Here is an 18192-nt window from a genome sequence, read left to right on the forward strand (position 1 = left end):
CTTTTGCAACCAACGGTTACTTCATCAGGAAAGAAGGAAGGAGAAATGTCTGCTTGTGTCTGTGTATGTGCGGATGGATATGTGTGTGTATGCGAGTGTATACCTGTCCTTTTTTCCCCCTAAGGTAAGTCTTTCCGCTCCCGGGATTGGAATGACTCCTTACCCTCTCCCTTAAAACCCACATCCTTTCGTCTTTCCTTCTCCTTCCCTCTTTCCTGATGAAGCAACCATTGGTTGCGAAAGCTTGAATTTTGTGTGTATGTTTGTGTTTGTTTGTGTGTCTATCAACCTGCCAGCGCTTTCGTTTGGTAAGTCACATCATCTTTGTTTTTAGATATATTTTTCCCACGTGGAATGTTTCTCTCTATTATATTCTTTACATACATACATACTCCGCAATCCACCATACGGTGTGTGGTGGAGGGTACCTCATACCACAATGAGCATCTTCTCTCCCTGTTCCACTCCCAAACAGAACGAGGGAAAAATGACTGCCTGTATGCCTCTGTACGAGCCCTAATCTCTCTTATCTTATCTTTGTGGTCTTTCCGCAAAATATAAGTTGGCGGCAATAAAATTGTACTACAGTGAGCCTCAAATGCTGGTTCTCTAAATTTCCTCAGTAGCAATTCACAAAAAGAACGCCTCCTTTCCTCGAGAGACTCCCACCAGAGTTCCTGAAGCAATTCCGTAACACTCGCGTGATGATCAAACCTACCAGTAACAAACCTAGCAGCCCACCTCTGAATTGCTTCTATGTCCTCCCTCAATCCGACCTGATAGGAATCTCAAATGCTCGAGCAGTACTCAAAAATAGGTCGTATTAGTGTTTTACAAACGGTCTCCTTTACAGATGAACCTAATCTTCCCAAAATTTTACCAATGAACCGAAGACGACTACCCGCCTTATGATGATTGTATATATGTTATTGTTTGGTAAGCTAAACTTTTGTGAGCTTGAAACTTCTGCACATGCTGTTGTTCACATAATAGCATCCAACACGGTGACTAGGAACCTTCAAACAGCTACTGCATTGGAGAAATCTCAAACAGTATTACCCAGAGTACCCAGTTTCTTATATTAGGAAGGAGAGAAATAGAGAGAATGAGAACCACATGCTGTTATTGAAAAGATAACAATGCATTTCCCTCTAATGACATAAGGAAAAAATACCCTAAGGATGAAGATATGTTGTACATGATAAGTTTCAAAATGCCGGGAATTTAATAAATAAAAATGTTTGTAGAGACTAAGATAAAATTTCTATACTTCCTTTGTCTTTGACAAAATTGAAAGCTAAAATAATACTGGAATAAAGGATGCAAGAGTGTGTATTATTAAGTCATTTACAAAGCAATATATAGGAAAATATACAAAATTATGCTTGCAATTAATGTATGTGAATCCTTAATAACTCATAAAGCTCTAGCTTTCTGACTACTACATATTTTCATGTTGAAATTAATCTGATTTCGATAATATAGATTCATGTGCATGACATTTTATATTCCTGTACTGAATACTTTTATGTGCTTGTGAAATGCTAACTCTATTCAGACGGATTATTGACAGCGAAGGCTGGGAGAAACTCGGACTTTATGAATATTATCGAGCCAAGAATGCAGCCCGAAAGAAAAAGGAGGAAGAGATTCAAGGTGGTCTGCGGGAACGTTCCAAATCACCCTCTCCTGTGATAAGCCGGAAGTCAAAGAGCAGATCTCCACCAAAGAAGAGATACCGCAGGTATTATGTTCATTTATTCAGTTATGAACTTTATAAGCTATTTAATGTTGTTTGCCTGTACTAGTCATATGTGTTGAATGTAATTATTATTTATTTACCTTAAATTGCTTATTTATCAACTTACAACTTGACATTTTTCATGTAGAAATCATTGTCAAAGGGGAGAGAAGCAAAAAGTGAGAGGGAGAAATCCCATGGCTGGCTGAGATTTGTATATTAGAGCTTTCTATTTGTAGTCTTGACATTTACCTGCTCTGAACATTAGGTCATCATACATTAGTGTGAAAAATTGTTATTTCATCAGTGTGATAGCAGGAAAGAGAAATACTGGAAGGGTTTCAAATTAAGGAAAAAAACCAGGAAAGAGGAAACACAATTAGAAATGTTTATTGAAAGTGTAATAGGATGTTGATAAGAAAGACGAGTAAGCAACAAATCTAAATTAAAATCACTGTCATTACATTACTGTTGTTTTTGATCATCCTGATACAAATCCTATACTATGAACAGAGGGACATGATTGAATATATACTTGTAAATAGAATTTATGTAAGTTGTTCAAAATAAATTAATTGCAACATGTATATATCTTTGTGTGCAGATAGAATGTTGCATGCTATACGCATCCGAAATGAGCTACCTGAAAGGGTGTATTTTACCTCTTCTCTGATAAGCTGCGTTTTCCTCCTACATTAATATATTCTCTCATGTCTTTGTGTGATATGCTTTGTGTGATTCAATGGCTGTCCCTGTAATTTGTCTCTTTTATTGCTTCAATGATTAGATACTATTTCCCTCTACAGAAAAAAATGTGTGTAGCAGGCAAAATTTTATGCATTATTTTAATTATGTAAATACTATAAGGAAAGATCTGGCAGAATGTAAATAATTTTGGAGTAGTGTATACCACTCATGAAATAGCAGAAATGTTAAGTCATCGGGAGGCAAACACAAAAGAGAAATAAAGCTTGCCAGCTTTGACAATAAATCCTTTGACAATCAAGGACACACACACATGCATGCAATTTTGTGTGTGTGTTATTTGAAAATAATGACAACAGAAAGTGTAATATAGTCACTTTTATTTTCTTTTTCGTATTAATGTTCTGAGTATCTGAAGTGGGTGCATATGACCTCAGCTGTTTTGTGCCCTAGAAGAAAACAAACAAATGTACCTATACACAACTATCCTTTCCCCTTCCCAATCCCTCCAGGTTGCTGCTTGCATCCAACATGATAGTTGCATTCTGGACCGAGATGCTGGTGTTGGTGGCCATGTGTGCATGAGGTTTGCTTGCTTGTGTGTATGAGTAGTGTGTGTTTCTCTTTGCTGATGAAGGTTGTGGCCAAAAGCTTATGTAAGTGTCTCATAATTGTTCCTATCTGCAACTTAACATGTCTTCTTTACAGTAAGTAGCAATGTATCGTTTCCTACATTGTTGATATTCGTATCTGGAGTTTCCAGTGTTTGAATTTGCCAAATGGCTTTCCTTCCATCCCACAACCCTGTGAAGTTTTCCTTTCTTAAGCTTCTCTGTAACATTACTCTTTTCAGTGTCCATTCTTCTTATATTTATTCACTGCCTTCCAAATAGCATCTTCTTTCGAGCCACACTGTATCAACGATTGTCCGTGTACAGCACAGACTTTGTGACCGTGTGGATTATTGATGCAGAATCTGATACTCGCAAATTTTTCCTCTTTCCTATTAACCCCACCTCATCCCTCATCCAGACATACTTTAGCATTCTATTTTCCACACTGCCCATGACACATGAACTTTTGATCCTCAACCTAACCCGTCTCCTGCCCACCCCTCTTCCCTTATCTTCAAAACACACACACACACACACACACACACACACACACGCGCACTCCCATACACCATCATTTCTTTTCTCCCATGTTTCTGTATCAGGGTATAAATGACCCACGAGATCCAGGAAAACCCCGGAATTTTTTCATCCAGGAGAAATGGGAATGTTTTAGAATTCCGGGAATTTTTCATTGTTTTTGTTTTCAGTTAAATTTTTGTAATTTTGACTGGTAAGATCCGATACTCTAACAAAGGGTATCACTGTATCCCACTACTGCAGAATAATACTGCAGCAATAAAGCATGAATGAGAGAAAAACGAAAATAAAACTTAAATTGCGAAGGAAATGCGCCATATATAGCAACAAAACACAGTGCTCATACAAGTGTCTGCCAACAGCAAAATGTGTCAAAGGAAGACTAGGCAATGTTCCGTAACAAATTGCCTCCGATGAGCATGACGTCACAACTGTTTACATTAGATTCATTTTAGCAGTTATGAGCGAGATGATGTACATGCGCAGTTGAGTAGTACCTTCTCCCGCTTCTGGCTACAGAAATATAGCTGTTGGCTGTGTAAGCAGTCGCAGCAAGCAGCTACATGCTACTGGGCTGCTGGCAAGCTGCCAGATTCTTGCATGCGTAGCAGGCCCAGATCTAGGAGGGGGGTGGGGGGCAAATTCATACTCTTGAGGGAAAAAAACTTGTTTCACAAAGCGACTAGCATCCAGCACACGTTAGTCTATCAATTATTCATATGACTTTGAAACACATACCTAATGGTATTTGAACACATTCTAAGTTGATTTCTGAATGAATCGTAAGTTGATTTGTGAATGTGTGCATAGTGTACATGATTTCTCTGTCAGGGGAATCCTTGTCGCTTATAGGAACAAACTTTCCTACAGACAAAAAGGGCTATACGAGCTGAGTGGAGTAAGGCTGAATGGATGAATGCCAACTGCTGTCTGATTGTGTGGTTGATCAGGTTTGCGAATGATAGTGTTGTTATAATTACTAGCTAAATCCATAAATTCAGACTATAGGAGTGGAAATAAACAAATAAAAGGTAAGAAAGATTACGTATTACCTTCTCGGTGTATCCAAGAAAATGAAATTTTGCCAGAAAATTTTTGGCCAGATCGCTATACTGGTAAGGGCCAGTTGTACAGTACCCAGCTAGCATCCTCTTTAAGTTCTATTCTGGAAGAAGTGCGGAAAATGCGTTGTACGAACTTGTAGCAATGCAGGATAACTAAAACAGTGATTCTGGCAGAGTTTGTGGAGTTACCCTGCGAATAAGCTTTGACATTGGCAGGAATAGTTACAGAATTAGTGATAACAAGACTGTTTGTTAGAGCAAGGAAGGAGAAGAAACAGGGACATCACACAAATTATGGAACAATATGATGATTCCAAGTTTGTATAAAAATTTCGTACTACTGCTTTTCGATCTCATACTTGAGAAACTGTATTAGAAAGGTCTATTTTGTTTTATCTAGCAGACAGTGACAAAATAGGCGTAATCAGATCGGGAAACCACATCAATCTTGGGTCCTATTTGCATTAACAGCTTTTTCAGTATTAGACAACGACATTTCGACTTTTCATGTAGCAAAACGTTTGATGAACTTCGATGAGATAATAGATTCTTTCACAGAAAGGAAAGCACGCCATGTAAAACTGTAGCAGGATTAGAGAGAAAAAAATCCTAGGAGCTAAGGATTGAAGAAATGTGTATTGCCTTGTTTGTCTCATGTCTTTACTGGGTTTATGTATCCTAGATTTAATTTTATGTCACACAAAGCAGCAAGTTGTTAGTTGATAGGGAATAATGCGTGCAAATTTTCTGAAGAGTTCTTATTAAAAAAAAGAAAAAGAGGGACAGGATGTCAAATCGGCCAATTGTAAGCAGGAGAGGCACCACAGGACTTTTTCATTTCCACTGTCCTGAATATGGTTTGATGGCATCCATTACAACATATACACATTCCAATTCCACAGAGTGAAGTACAGTGATGTGCAATAGAAGAATGCTGTGTGAGGAGGCGAGGCACTGCCCTTTGGCACACTTTTGACCAAATAACATGTCTTACATTTCCTCGAACACATATGTTTTATGCATGAGACTCTTCAGAAAGATGTGCACTACAAAATGAACATATTTTTGAAAATTCAATTTTTAAAAAATTGTTGACGTCCTATCTCAAACACTCGAGGGAGGGGTGGGGTATTGCCCCGGTTCGGAAATATCGTAGATCCGCGGCTGATGCGCAAAGCAGTCCGAGGTACAGTGGGGAAGTGGGTAATCTCCACGTGACTTGTGTTTACATTTAGTGATTTTGCTGTTTCCTCTTCATTTACTGCTCTCATGTCAAATGAAAACAAAACAGATTTCTGTGGCCGGGAACTATCAAGTGAGTTAAAATACATTCACATAATTACGGAAGGCTAAAATATGTTATTAGTTGCAAATTTTATTTTATTTCCACCTTTATGACAGTCGAGCACTAATTGCCTCGGTTTGCTAAAGAAGTTTTCTTTTATTAATCTTTTCTACTGAGGCAGACAATATAAATGAAATGAAGTGTTTAATTCCACACACTGTTCACTGCATTTCAAGTGCACGTTTTCAACTTCTAGCACTTATGACATTATGCCATAATAAAGAACCAAACATGAGATAACCCAGTACTGGTACTCCAAGAAAATTTACATCCCGAAAACCACATTAAAAAGCTTAATATCAGATCCTGGCCTACTTAACTGGGAATCTGGACATACGAATGTGCACTTTAAATGTGCACATTTTAGTATGGGTCACGAAATTCCGATGCTCTTGGAGTATCTTATGATGTCTTGTTTCTTTATGACATAATGTGCGATCTTTTAATGTTTTACTCGTACGAACATACGGGCTCCCTACGACATCGTAGCTGCGCAAGCGTGGTGACGCCTGTCATCTGGCGCTCTCTGGCAACTGCAGAAATGAACCTATTTTTAACAGGTCATGGGAAAATACTCCAAATGGTGGTTTGAAAAGCGTTACCATCAAAGTACTATTCTGGCAGTTACAACGGAGCTATGTGCGATAATGTATGATAAATTTCTTAAATCACAGAGCGTTTGACTCTCATTTAAAAATCAACTCTTTGATGACAAGCCATTTAGATGAATTTCGAGGCCAGAAGATCTAACATTTCTGTCGTTATTAAAAATTTTACTGGCACATTTATGTGATACATCTTAAATTGTAATACGCGCATAAAAGACCAACTTTTTGTGTGAAAGCTTATACGCGCATAAAAGACCAACATTGTATGTGAAAGCTTTGCGTTTCCTGTAGCTACGCTATGTATATTAATTTAAACCATTAACTTTTTCTGTTTGTGTGTTCGCACTACTTAATAGTGATGTTGCTATTGGCTGACTACATCACGTGTCCTAAGCTCTTAATGTTCGCTGTCATCGGCTGCGAGATCACGTGTCATAAGCTATGACTGGCTTACAAAAGTGCATCGCAATCTCAATTTCAATGCTTTGGAATGTAACATGCAGTGTTTGGCGGAAATCGAATTTATACTTTCGTAATACAAAAATATGCAGCGTACATGTTGCTGCACATCAAAGATCTTTCCAAAACCCGTATTTTTCCCTGTGTTTAGTTTTCTAAAGTGCCGGGAAATTGTACTCCCGTGTATAAAACCATAATCATTCAAAGAACTTATAAGTAATATAGGTCCGAGATATAATGTGCTGTCAGTTAAGAGGGAAAAAGTATGTTTACACCCACGAGAAAGTGTATGTTTACACCCAGGAGAAATTGTATTTTTAACCGGGAAATCCGGGAATTTTTTTTCCTTGTCCACGTATACACCCTGTGTATGTTTTAACATACACTCCTGGAAATTGAAATAAGAACACCGTGAATTCATTGTCCCAGGAAGGGGAAACTTTATTGACACATTCCTGGGATCAGATACATCACATGATCACACTGACAGGACCACAGGCACATAGACACAGGCAACAGAGCATGCACAATGTCGGCACTAGTACAGTGTATATGTGTATATCCACCTTTCGCAGCAATGCAGGCTGCTATTCTCCCATGGAGACGATCGTAGAGATGCTGGATGTAGTCCTGTGGAACGGCTTGCCATGCCATTTCCACCTGGCGCCTCAGTTGGACCAGCGTTCGTGCTGGACGTGCAGACCGCGTGAGACGACGCTTCATCCAGTCCCAAACATGCTCAATGGGGGACAGATCCGGAGATCTTGCTGGCCAGGGTAGTTGACTTACACCTTCTAGAGCACGTTGGGTGGCACGGGATACATGCGGACGTGCATTGTCCGGTTGGAACAGCAAGTTCCCTTGCCGGTCTAGGAATGGTAGAACGGTGGGTTCGATGACGGTTTGGATGTACCGTGCACTATTCAGTGTCCCCTCGACGATCACCAGTGGTGTACGGCCAGTGTAGGAGATCGCTCCCCACACCATGATGCCGGGTGTTGGCCCTGTGTGCCTCGGTCGTATGCAGTCCTGATTGTGGCGCTCACCTGCACGGCGCCAAACACGCATACGACCATCATTGGCACCAAGGCAGAAGCGACTCTCATCGCTGAAGACGACACGTCTCCATTCGTCCCTCCATTCACGCCTGTCGCGACACCACTGGAGGCGGGCTGCACGATGTTGGAGCGTGAGCGGAAGACGGCCTAACGGTGTGCGGGACCGTAGCCCAGCTTCATGGAGACGGTTGCGAATGGTCCTCGCCGATACCCCAGGAGCAACAGTGTCCCTAATTTGCTGGGAAGTGGCGGTGCGGTCCCCTACGGCACTGCGTAGGATCCTACGGTCTTGGCGTGCATCCGTGCGTCGCTGCGGTCCGGTCCCAGGTCGACGGGCACGTGCACCTTCCGCCGACCACTGGCGACAACATCGATGTACTGTGGAGACCTCACGCCCCACGTGTTGAGCAATTCGGCGGTACGTCCACCCGGCCTCCCGCATGCCCACTATACGCCCTCGCTCAAAGTCCGTCAACTGCACATACGGTTCACGTCCACGCTGTCGCGTCATGCTACCAGTGTTAAAGACTGCGATGGAGCTCCGTATGCCACGGCAAACTGGCTGACACTGACGGCGGCGGTGCACAAATGCTGCGCAGCTAGCGCCATTCGACGGCCAACACCGCGGTTCCTGGTGTGTCCGCTGTGCCGTGCGTGTGATCATTGCTTGTACAGCCCTCTCGCAGTGTCCGGAGCAAGTATGGTGGGTCTGACACACCGGTGTCAATGTGTTCTTTTTTCCATTTCCAGGAGTGTATTTGTGCATATTTTTATATGGTTTCATGCATTGTTGCATGTTTTGTGTATTTGTGCCTATTTTCACATATCTGTGCATGTTTCTGTGTGTATTTGAATATTTTTCACACTTTTTTAAACTTACTTAGCTCCTCTCATAACCATCAACACCTATTTGCCCCATTTATGCGTCATTCCTGTTTCCTTTACACCATTCCTGCCACAATGGACCTCTGCTCCATCTTTCTGTACCAGTTCAGAAAAGTTTACCTTTCCCTGACTAAAACCCATTCTCACATCCTGCTTCTCAGATGCTCCCTAAACCATGGAATCCCCCCAAATAGCCTAACCAAAAAGATTCCTTTCTCTGGATATCACTCCTCCTTTCCCAGTGACCTACACCTTTTCCAATTCCGTCAATCCCTGGCTATCGCAAACCTAGTACTGCAAAAACATATGTCCATGCCGCAGGCATCCCAGAACCACTTCCCCTACCTCCACAAGATACTCCTGTGCAATCCCCACTCCATACATCACATCTCTATAATTGAATCCCTTACTCTCCTACACCAGGAGGAGCATTCCAGACACCACCTCCATATGTTATCCAACTTACTGAAATCCTTCTGCCACTTTGGGGCAGCGCTATCCAGCCCCTATCCTACCCATAGCATTCCAGCACATCCATGCCCCACAACATCTACACCCTGCGTAGCTGACCTTTTTAACTTCCCACATTCCCCAAGACTCCCTACCAACTCTCAACCAAATCCAAATCCAGAGCCAAAACATTTGCATAATACTGTTGTTGACTTTTCCACCAAAACCCTCAGTTGATTGTCTGACACTTCCACCTTGCCAGAGTGATCCCATCCCAGAAGTCCAACAAAAACTCCAATCCCCGCTTAAGGTCTTAGGTCCTTCCCAGAAAATCCCCCCCCCGAATCCATTTCCCTCCTCACTACTATGACACACCCACCTTCTACATGCTCCCTAAAATCCACAAACCCAACAATCTTGCATAGCCCATTATGGCTGGTTGTTGTGCCCCACGGAAAGAATTTCGGCCCTCATTGACCAGTACCTCCAACCAGTTGCCTGTAATCTTCCCTCCCACATGAAAGAAACCAACGACTTCCTTCACTGACTCTCCACCATCCCCATCCCTTCACCTCCTGAATCTTTACTTGTCACTGTTGACGCCACATCCCTATACATCAACATCCCTCATGCCCATGGTCTTACTGCTGTTCAACACTACCTTTCCCAATGTCCTTCAGACTCCAAACAAACTACTCCATTCCTCATACACGTTACTACCTTTATCATATCCCACAACTACTTCTCCTTTGAAGGAAAGGTATACAAAGAAATCAGCGGCACAGCCAAGGGCACTTGCCGGGCACCTCCTATGCTAGTCTTTTTATGGACTATCTACAGGAACGTTCCTAGCCTCCCAAAAGGTCAAACCCCTAGTCTGGTTCAGATTCAGTGATAATACCTTTCATGATCTGGACTCAAGGCCAAGACACCCTATCTCCTTTCCTTAACAACCTCAATATTTCTCTCCCATCTGCTTTGTGTGATATTCCTCAACACAGTGTGCCACCTTCCTAGAAGTTGTTCTCCTCCTCCGTAATGGTTCCATCCGTGCCTTTGTCCACACTAAACCCACCAACCCCCAACAGTTCCTGCATTTAGACATCTGTCATCTCTTTCATACCAAAAAATCCCTCCCATGCAGCCTGGCCTCCCATGGATGCTGTATGTGACAAGAACTCCCTTGCTAAGCATGCTGAGGGTCACACCAAGGCCTTCACAGACAGGCACTATCCCCCAGACCTTGTCCGCAAACAGATATCTCATGCCGTTTCGGTCTCACACCTCCAATGCTCCCACCATCCCCAAGAAACAGCCACAAAGAAGTGTCCCCTTTATCACCCAGTGCCACCCCAGGCTGGAACAACTGAACTACATCCTTCATCAAGACTTCGATTACCTATCATGATGTTCCTCTGCATCTTTGGGGCCAGAGTTGACCTGCAGTATTCTTGCCTGTGGTAAGAGATAACTAAAAGGAGTGTCCTATCTTTTGGACTAATGAGTTATGATCCCCTTTTTGGGTTTGATCTCCACTTTCCAAATTCTACAGAAGTGTGGGCCATTTGGGGAAGGATGCCTTACGTGTTGCATCTTGTATCCATCATACCCTGAGAGCTTGTGTACCTACTATTTTAATGGAAATGTAATTGCGTCCATCATCCACCTTTTTGGGCAAGGAAGTCTTACGGGGTGAATACTTTACATCCATTGTGCACTGTCATCTCCTGCACCCACGATAATAATGTATCTTTTTGTGCCCAATATCCAGTGCGGTAGCCAATCTGTCATGGCGGGGGGGGGGGGGGGGTTCATCATGTACCCTCTTGGTTGTAGTCCCCTGACAACACAGGGATCACACTACTGATGCCTGAACTACAAACACCACATGTATGCCTAGGAGTAAATGCCCATCTTCTTGGGGTATCAGGATTCCCGGCAATGGCCATCACACTGTGGCCTTTGCTCTGACTAAGTGGTGCCCATGGGAAGAGCTCCAAATTGGAGTGGGCAGCATCAGGGCAGTTGTCCGATGCTGGTGGTCAAAAGGCTCCAGCAAACTCTTAAGAGAGGTAAGGTGCAATATAATCCCGAGAGGTATGACCACAAATTGTTCCCTTCCCTGGCTACACAATGAAAGGAACATAGGAGAGGCATACTCTTGTAAATACTTAGTTTGTGCAAGCTAAGATGAGAAATCCTTTATGATGACAAAGCCTCTGTTTTTCATTGAGAACTTAGAGGACAAGTTTGGGGAAGAAGTGGGAATATCCAAACTGCAGAATGTGTCAGTCCTGATAAAAACAGTATCCCCTGCCCAGTCGCGTGCATTGCTCACCTGTGCCAAGCTGGGTGATGTCCTGGTCTCCATCACGCCCTATACGAGTATAAACGTGGTCCAAGGGTTTATGTTCCATAGAAGATCTCCCCTTGCAGTCCGATGACGAATTGCATGCCAACCTACAGCGACAAGGTGTTCACTTCATCAGGCGTGTGTGTTTAGGAGACCTAAAGACCACAGGATTGCTACCCATGCCCTTATCTTGGCCTTTTAAAATGATCGTTGCCTGAAAAGGTCAAGGTGATGGTCTAATGGTGTGATGTTAAACCCTATGTTCCTCCCCTATGCAGTGCTTCAAATGCTGGAAATTTGGGCACATGTCCATTCAATATAACACCAGCCCCCATACATCGGGAATGCTAATGCCTGTCTCACACAAACATTCCTTGTGCCCCTCCCATTTGTGTCATCTGCAGAGAGCACCATTCTCCCTGTTCGCCGGACTGCACCATTTATCAGAAAGAGAAGAAGATAATAGAATATAAGATCCTGGATAGGCTGACATTCACAGAGGCAGAAAAGAAATACGACTGTCTTAACCCTGTACAAGTGACATCCTCATATGCTATGGCTACGATGACATTTTCCTCTATGAAAATAGCATCCCCGTCTGCTATGCGTCTTAAAATGAGCCTCCAGGGCTGCCAGACTATGGCTGCCCCCCTTATAGTTGGGGGCACTCCTCCTCCCGCTGTTACTATAACATCTATTTCGAGCACCGTCCCCCCCCCCCCCCTCCCCCTCCCAAGCCATTGGGGACATTGGTCCCCACTCTGTGGCCAGAGAAGCAACAGCCTCCTCTAGCTCCTCTCACAAGGAAGGGGTCCCCTCGGACACTACCTTCCAAGGGTTCTGCTGCTGTGAAGCCGGATCACCAGCCAGTGGCTTCATGATCATCATAGGTTCCTGAGAAAACTCGAACTGCCCACAGCCAGAGAGAAACCAAAAGAGAAGTGAGAGGACAGGAAGAAGAAAACCGTAAAGAAGAAAGAGCCCCAGTGGCCACCACACTACCATTTCCTGCAAGTCGCCATTCTGAGGATGAGTTGGAGATCTTAGTGCCCACCGAGGACCTAGACCTCACTGGAGCCTCCGAACCAATTTACCTAGTGACCACAAGCCCTCAGTAGGTGATTGCATGTAACCCTGAGGCGTATATTGCCTCTGCCTTGCCAGAATGTTACACCCAGCCCTATCCCCTTGCCACAAGGATCATATCCCTGTGTAAGACCCAGGTGCAAGACCTGCCCAATATACCCACCCAGCACTTCCTATTCCAGTCCTGTCACAGGTTTCTCCTAACGCATCAGGGGTTGGGCCACCTGTGAATGCAGCCATGTCATTAACCTGCTCTGCTGCACTCATTGCATAGCTTTTTATAATGGTATCACTACCAACCAGCCCTCCACCAGGATGAATGGCCACGGCCAACCCATGGCCAAGAGCAAAGTGGACCACCTTGTGGCACAACATGCAGCTGAACATATTGATTTCAATGGCTTCTTCATTAACCAAGCCACCCAGATCCTCCCATCCACCACAAGCTTTTCTGAACTGCGCAGATGGATGTTATCCTTACAATAAGTTCTCCACCCTGTAATTATTCCACCTCGAACCTACGGTAACATACTGTCCCCACAGCCTTCACCTAACAGTTTCTATCCATCCAGTCTGTCATATCATCTTCTCCCCATTCTAGTCTCCCACAATCTTTGTTTGCTCCCCTCTGCCAAAGCACCCGCCCATCTTTGCCCGCTCCTCTCCTTCTTCGTTCCTTTTTTCCCCATCTCCCTGCTGCACAGTTTCCTGACACTGCACATGTTGGCATTGTAGTCCCCAACCAGTCCACCAGACAGTGGTTCTCTCTCTCTCCCCATCTGTACACTACCACCCCTTCCCCGTCCCCTCCAGATTGCTACATGCATCCCACGTGTTAGTTGCATTCCTGCCCAAGATGCTGGAGTTGTGCATGACCTGTGTCCTTATTTGTGTCTTTGAATGGTGTGTTTCTCTTTTGCTGATGAAGGCTGTGTGCGAAAGCCTTTTGTAAGTGTCTTCTTAATTTCCTGTATTCAAGTAATCTTCATCTGTTTTTTGATTGGTTGATTTTATGTGCTGGGAATTTTCCGATTTTTTTCCCGTGCTTTCTTTCTATACTTATCTGTGCATAGGATTTTGACATGAGCTTGTGTAATTTGAAATGTTATTTCTTCTGGTGTTTCCAGTGATGTGTGCTTTGCTTAGTCTGTATGCTTTATTTTCACAATTCTGGGTTGTTTACAGGATTTACATACGTTAAATGGAGGTTAGTATCTCTTTCTTGACTGCAAAAGAAGTGTGTTTTTTGGGACTTGTTTGACTGTTTTATTTCTGGGGGGGTGGGGGGGGGGGTGGGGGGGAAGCCTGTCATTCCCAAAATCCATTGCCTCTTCGTAAGTCAGTCTTGGTTTTTGGTATGTCAGTATCTACATTTTTTTTGTTCATTTAGAGTCTGTTGTAGTTCATACAACTTCCTTGCTTATGAGAGAATATGTTAGGCTGGTGCATAAGTTCATAGCATTTTTCCACATGTTATGTGGACACAACTGATACACATGAGAGGCTTTACTCATGAATAATATAATCTTTTTCACTATTTGCAATATTCTACCAATGCTGTGGCAACTTTTTGATTCCGCGACTGTAGAAATGACATGATTTTGACATGCAGAACTCGTCGAACAATATTCAGAGCATGTTTTCATCCAGAAAGGAAGTTGGCTGAAGATTATTCGATAAAAAATAGAAAAGGTGAAAATCTGAGGGTGTAATATTAAGTGAATAAGGTAGACATGGAATTACTTCCCAACCCGACTCCTGTATAGCATCTTTTTGTCAATCTAGCAGAATGTTGACAGGTGTTACTGCAGAATAGCATAATTTCATGCATTCTTCGTGGTTGTTGTTCTTGGACTGAATCTGCAAGTCATCTCAGTTCTCGACAATAAACGTAAGAAGTGGTGGTTACACTGGGAAGCAATTCGTAGTACACTACATCGTCATTGTTCCACCAGATGCATAAAATACATAAAATTATCTTTTGTGGATGCACGCACGTCTTTGTATGGGGTTGCTGCTTTGTTTGGGCTGAACCATTCCTTTCTTTTCCTTATGTTAGCATAAAGACACCATTTCTCATCAGCAGTAGATGTTGTTCATGGACCATTTGTTGATGAACAAGCAAAGATGCAGATATGGTCATATTTTTGTGATTTTGTCTTAGAGCATGCGGTACACATACACCTGTTCTTTGAACCTTCCCCATTGCATGCAGATGTCGCACAATGATGGCGTGATTGCAGTTCATCACATTTGCCAGTTCTCGAGTACACTGACATGAATCATTGTGGATTAACGCGTTTAAACGATCATCATCAAACCCCACAGTTCCTCCTGAATTTGGAGAGTTACTAATGTCAAAACAATTCTTGTTAAAATGATAAATCCATTTTCTTGCCATGCTAGTGGTATTATCCCTATACAAGGCACAAATGCTTCTGACTACCTCAGCAGCTGTTACGTGTCTGTTGAACTCAAACAGAAGAATATGTTGGAAATGTTCTGATTTATGTACTTGGCACTCCATTTTGTAGCATCCACAGCTCCACTCACTATTTCCAAATGATGATATAAAACTCTTCAACAACAGTGAACTACAAATAAAAAAGGCAATTGATAAATAAACCATAGCAACCAGAATACCGGCATGCAAAGCAAAGACACTGTGACCTTAGTCATCAACTTAATATATGGTGTGCTGAAAAAAAGATTTGGGTGAAGTTGGCCAGACATTTCTGTTTGTGTTGCGGTCCATATGCCCCAGAAACCAATTTTCTTTACTTTAATAATAGCAAAACATATTAGCACATTATTGAAATTTTTTATTCCTGAATAATGGGTGCCTGTTTTTGAGCTATTGTAAGGGCCTTCAAATCTTTATGCAGATTGTTATTGGTCTTGGTATTGGTCTTGGGAACTGAGATGTAGATTGAAAACTGGAGGTAGTACTTTCAGCTGTTCTCAGTAGGGATCATATGAACTGAAAAGTAGTAGTTAATTTACCCTGTACTTTGAGCAAATGTATATATGATGTAATTTCATTGTCATATTCACGATAAAAGAAATTTTAATTGAACACTTTAAGACATGGAAAATTTTAGCTTCCCTTGGGGAGTTGTCCCAAAATTCACTCCTGGAAATGGAAAAAAGAACACATTGACACCGGTGTGTCAGACCCACCATACTTGCTCCGGACACTGCGAGAGGGCTGTACAAGCAATGATCACACGCACGGCACAGCAGACACACCAGGAACCGCGGTGTTGGCCGTCGAATGGCGCTAGCTGCGCAGCATTTGTGCACCGCCGCCGTCTGTGTCAGCCAGTTTGCCGTGGCATACGGAGCTCCATCGCAGTCTTTAACACTGGTAGCATGCCGCGACAGCGTGGACGTGAACCGTATGTGCAGTTGACGGACTTTGAGCGAGGGCGTATAGTGGGCATGCGGGAGGCCGGGTGGACGTACCGCCGAATTGCTCAACACGTGGGGCGTGAGGTCTCCACAGTACATCGATGTTGTCGCCAGTGGTCGGCGGAAGGTGCACGTGCCCGTCGACCTGGGACCGGACCGCAGCGACGCACGGATGCACGCCAAGACCGTAGGATCCTACGCAGTGCCGTAGGGGACCGCACCGCCACTTCCCAGCAAATTAGGGACACTGTTGCTCCTGGGGTATCGGCGAGGACCATTCGCAACCGTCTCCATGAAGCTGGGCTACGGTCCCGCACACCGTTAGGCCGTCTTCCGCTCACGCTCCAACATCGTGCAGCCTGCCTCCAGTGGTGTCGCGACAGGCGTGAATGGAGGGACGAATGGAGACGTGTCGTCTTCAGCGATGAGAGTCGCTTCTGCCTTGGTGCCAATGATGGTCGTATGCGTGTTTGGCGCCGTGCAGGTGAGCGCCACAATCAGGACTGCATACGACCGAGGCACACAGGGCCAACACCCGGCATCATGGTGTGGGGAGCGATCTCCTACACTGGCCGTACACCACTGGTGAACGTCGAGGGGACACTGAATAGTGCACGGTACATCCAAACCGTCATCGAACCCATCGTTCTACCATTCCTAGACCGGCAAGGGAACTTGCTGTTCCAACAGGACAATGCACGTCCGCATGTATCCCGTGCCACCCAACGTGCTCTAGAAGGTGTAAGTCAACTACCCTGGCCAGCAAGATCACCGGATCTGTCCCCCATTGAGCATGTTTGGGACTGGATGAAGCGTCGTCTCACGCGGTCTGCACGTCCAGCACGAACGCTGGTCCAACTGAGGCGCCAGGTGGAAATGGCATGGCAAGCCATTCCACAGGACTACATCCAGCATCTCTACGATCGTCTCCATGGGAGAATAGCAGCCTGCATTGCTGCGAAAGGTGGATATACACTGTACTAGTGCCGACATTGTGCATGCTCTGTTGCCTGTGTCTATGTGCCTGTGGTTCTGTCAGTGTGATCATGTGATGTATCTGACCCCAGGAATGTGCCAATAAAGTTTCCCCTTCCTGGGACAATGAATTCACGGTGTTCTTATTTCAATTTCCAGGAGTGTATGATACTGTATGATATAATGAAACAAAAATGTCTAAAGAATTCCATCTTCTTATGTTTCCTCTTCTGACAAGTTTGGATTCCAAATAGTTATTTGTTTAGGCTCTGTAGCAGCTTGGTAATATGCTCTCCAAGCTAGTATTTATTGTCAAAGTATTTGAATTAAACAAACTGATGGAAGATCAGTAATGTCCACAAGAAAACACTATAGCCACATGACTGAAACTTGGAGACACCATGTTTAATTGTTTCCCAATCAGATGATAACTGAATGCTTAATTCATGGGTCGTGAAGTTTATACCCATTGCTTACTGTAAATCAGATTCCAGAATTACATTTGATAATATAGTATTCTGTACATCATATAATATTCTATAAATAATAGATAATATAATATGCTACTTTGGAAGGGCTCCTGTTTTGTGTGAACTAAATGTGGAAATTATGAGAGCAGCATAAGAGGTGGGTGCGCAATGATTGCATACAGTTGTGAGAGCCATATGAAAAGAAATGATGGCTCCAGAAGACTAGAAGAGGGCAATAATTGTACTTACATTCATGATAGGAAATTGAAACGGGTGTTACCCTGTGTGTTACTGTGCAAAAATCTGAGAGATGAATCTGGAGAACAGTGGAAAAGCAGCTGAAAGAAGAACAGTATGGCATCAGGCCAGGAACATTCACAGTAAATCTGATATATACTGTGAGACAACTGCAGTAACACCACCATGAGTAT

The 18192-nt window shown here is 43.5% G+C and overlaps 1 protein-coding gene across 4 annotated transcripts in view; it reads left to right on the forward strand.

The window, feature by feature from the left end:
• Window positions 1-18192, forward strand: part of LOC124802124 (calcium homeostasis endoplasmic reticulum protein) — a 341070-nt gene that overhangs the window by 254469 nt on the left and 68409 nt on the right. For 3 of the 4 annotated variants that reach the window (XM_047263128.1, XM_047263126.1, XM_047263124.1), the window contains one exon: window positions 1559-1744. In XM_047263128.1, coding sequence (XP_047119084.1) covers window positions 1559-1744 — 186 coding nt within the window. The remainder of the gene's footprint in view (window positions 1-1558; window positions 1745-18192) is intronic. The other variant, XM_047263125.1, reaches the window with a different exon arrangement.

The sequence above is a fragment of the Schistocerca piceifrons genome, chromosome 1 (assembly GCF_021461385.2).
Source record: "Schistocerca piceifrons isolate TAMUIC-IGC-003096 chromosome 1, iqSchPice1.1, whole genome shotgun sequence".
Classification (NCBI taxonomy): domain Eukaryota; kingdom Metazoa; phylum Arthropoda; class Insecta; order Orthoptera; family Acrididae; genus Schistocerca; species Schistocerca piceifrons.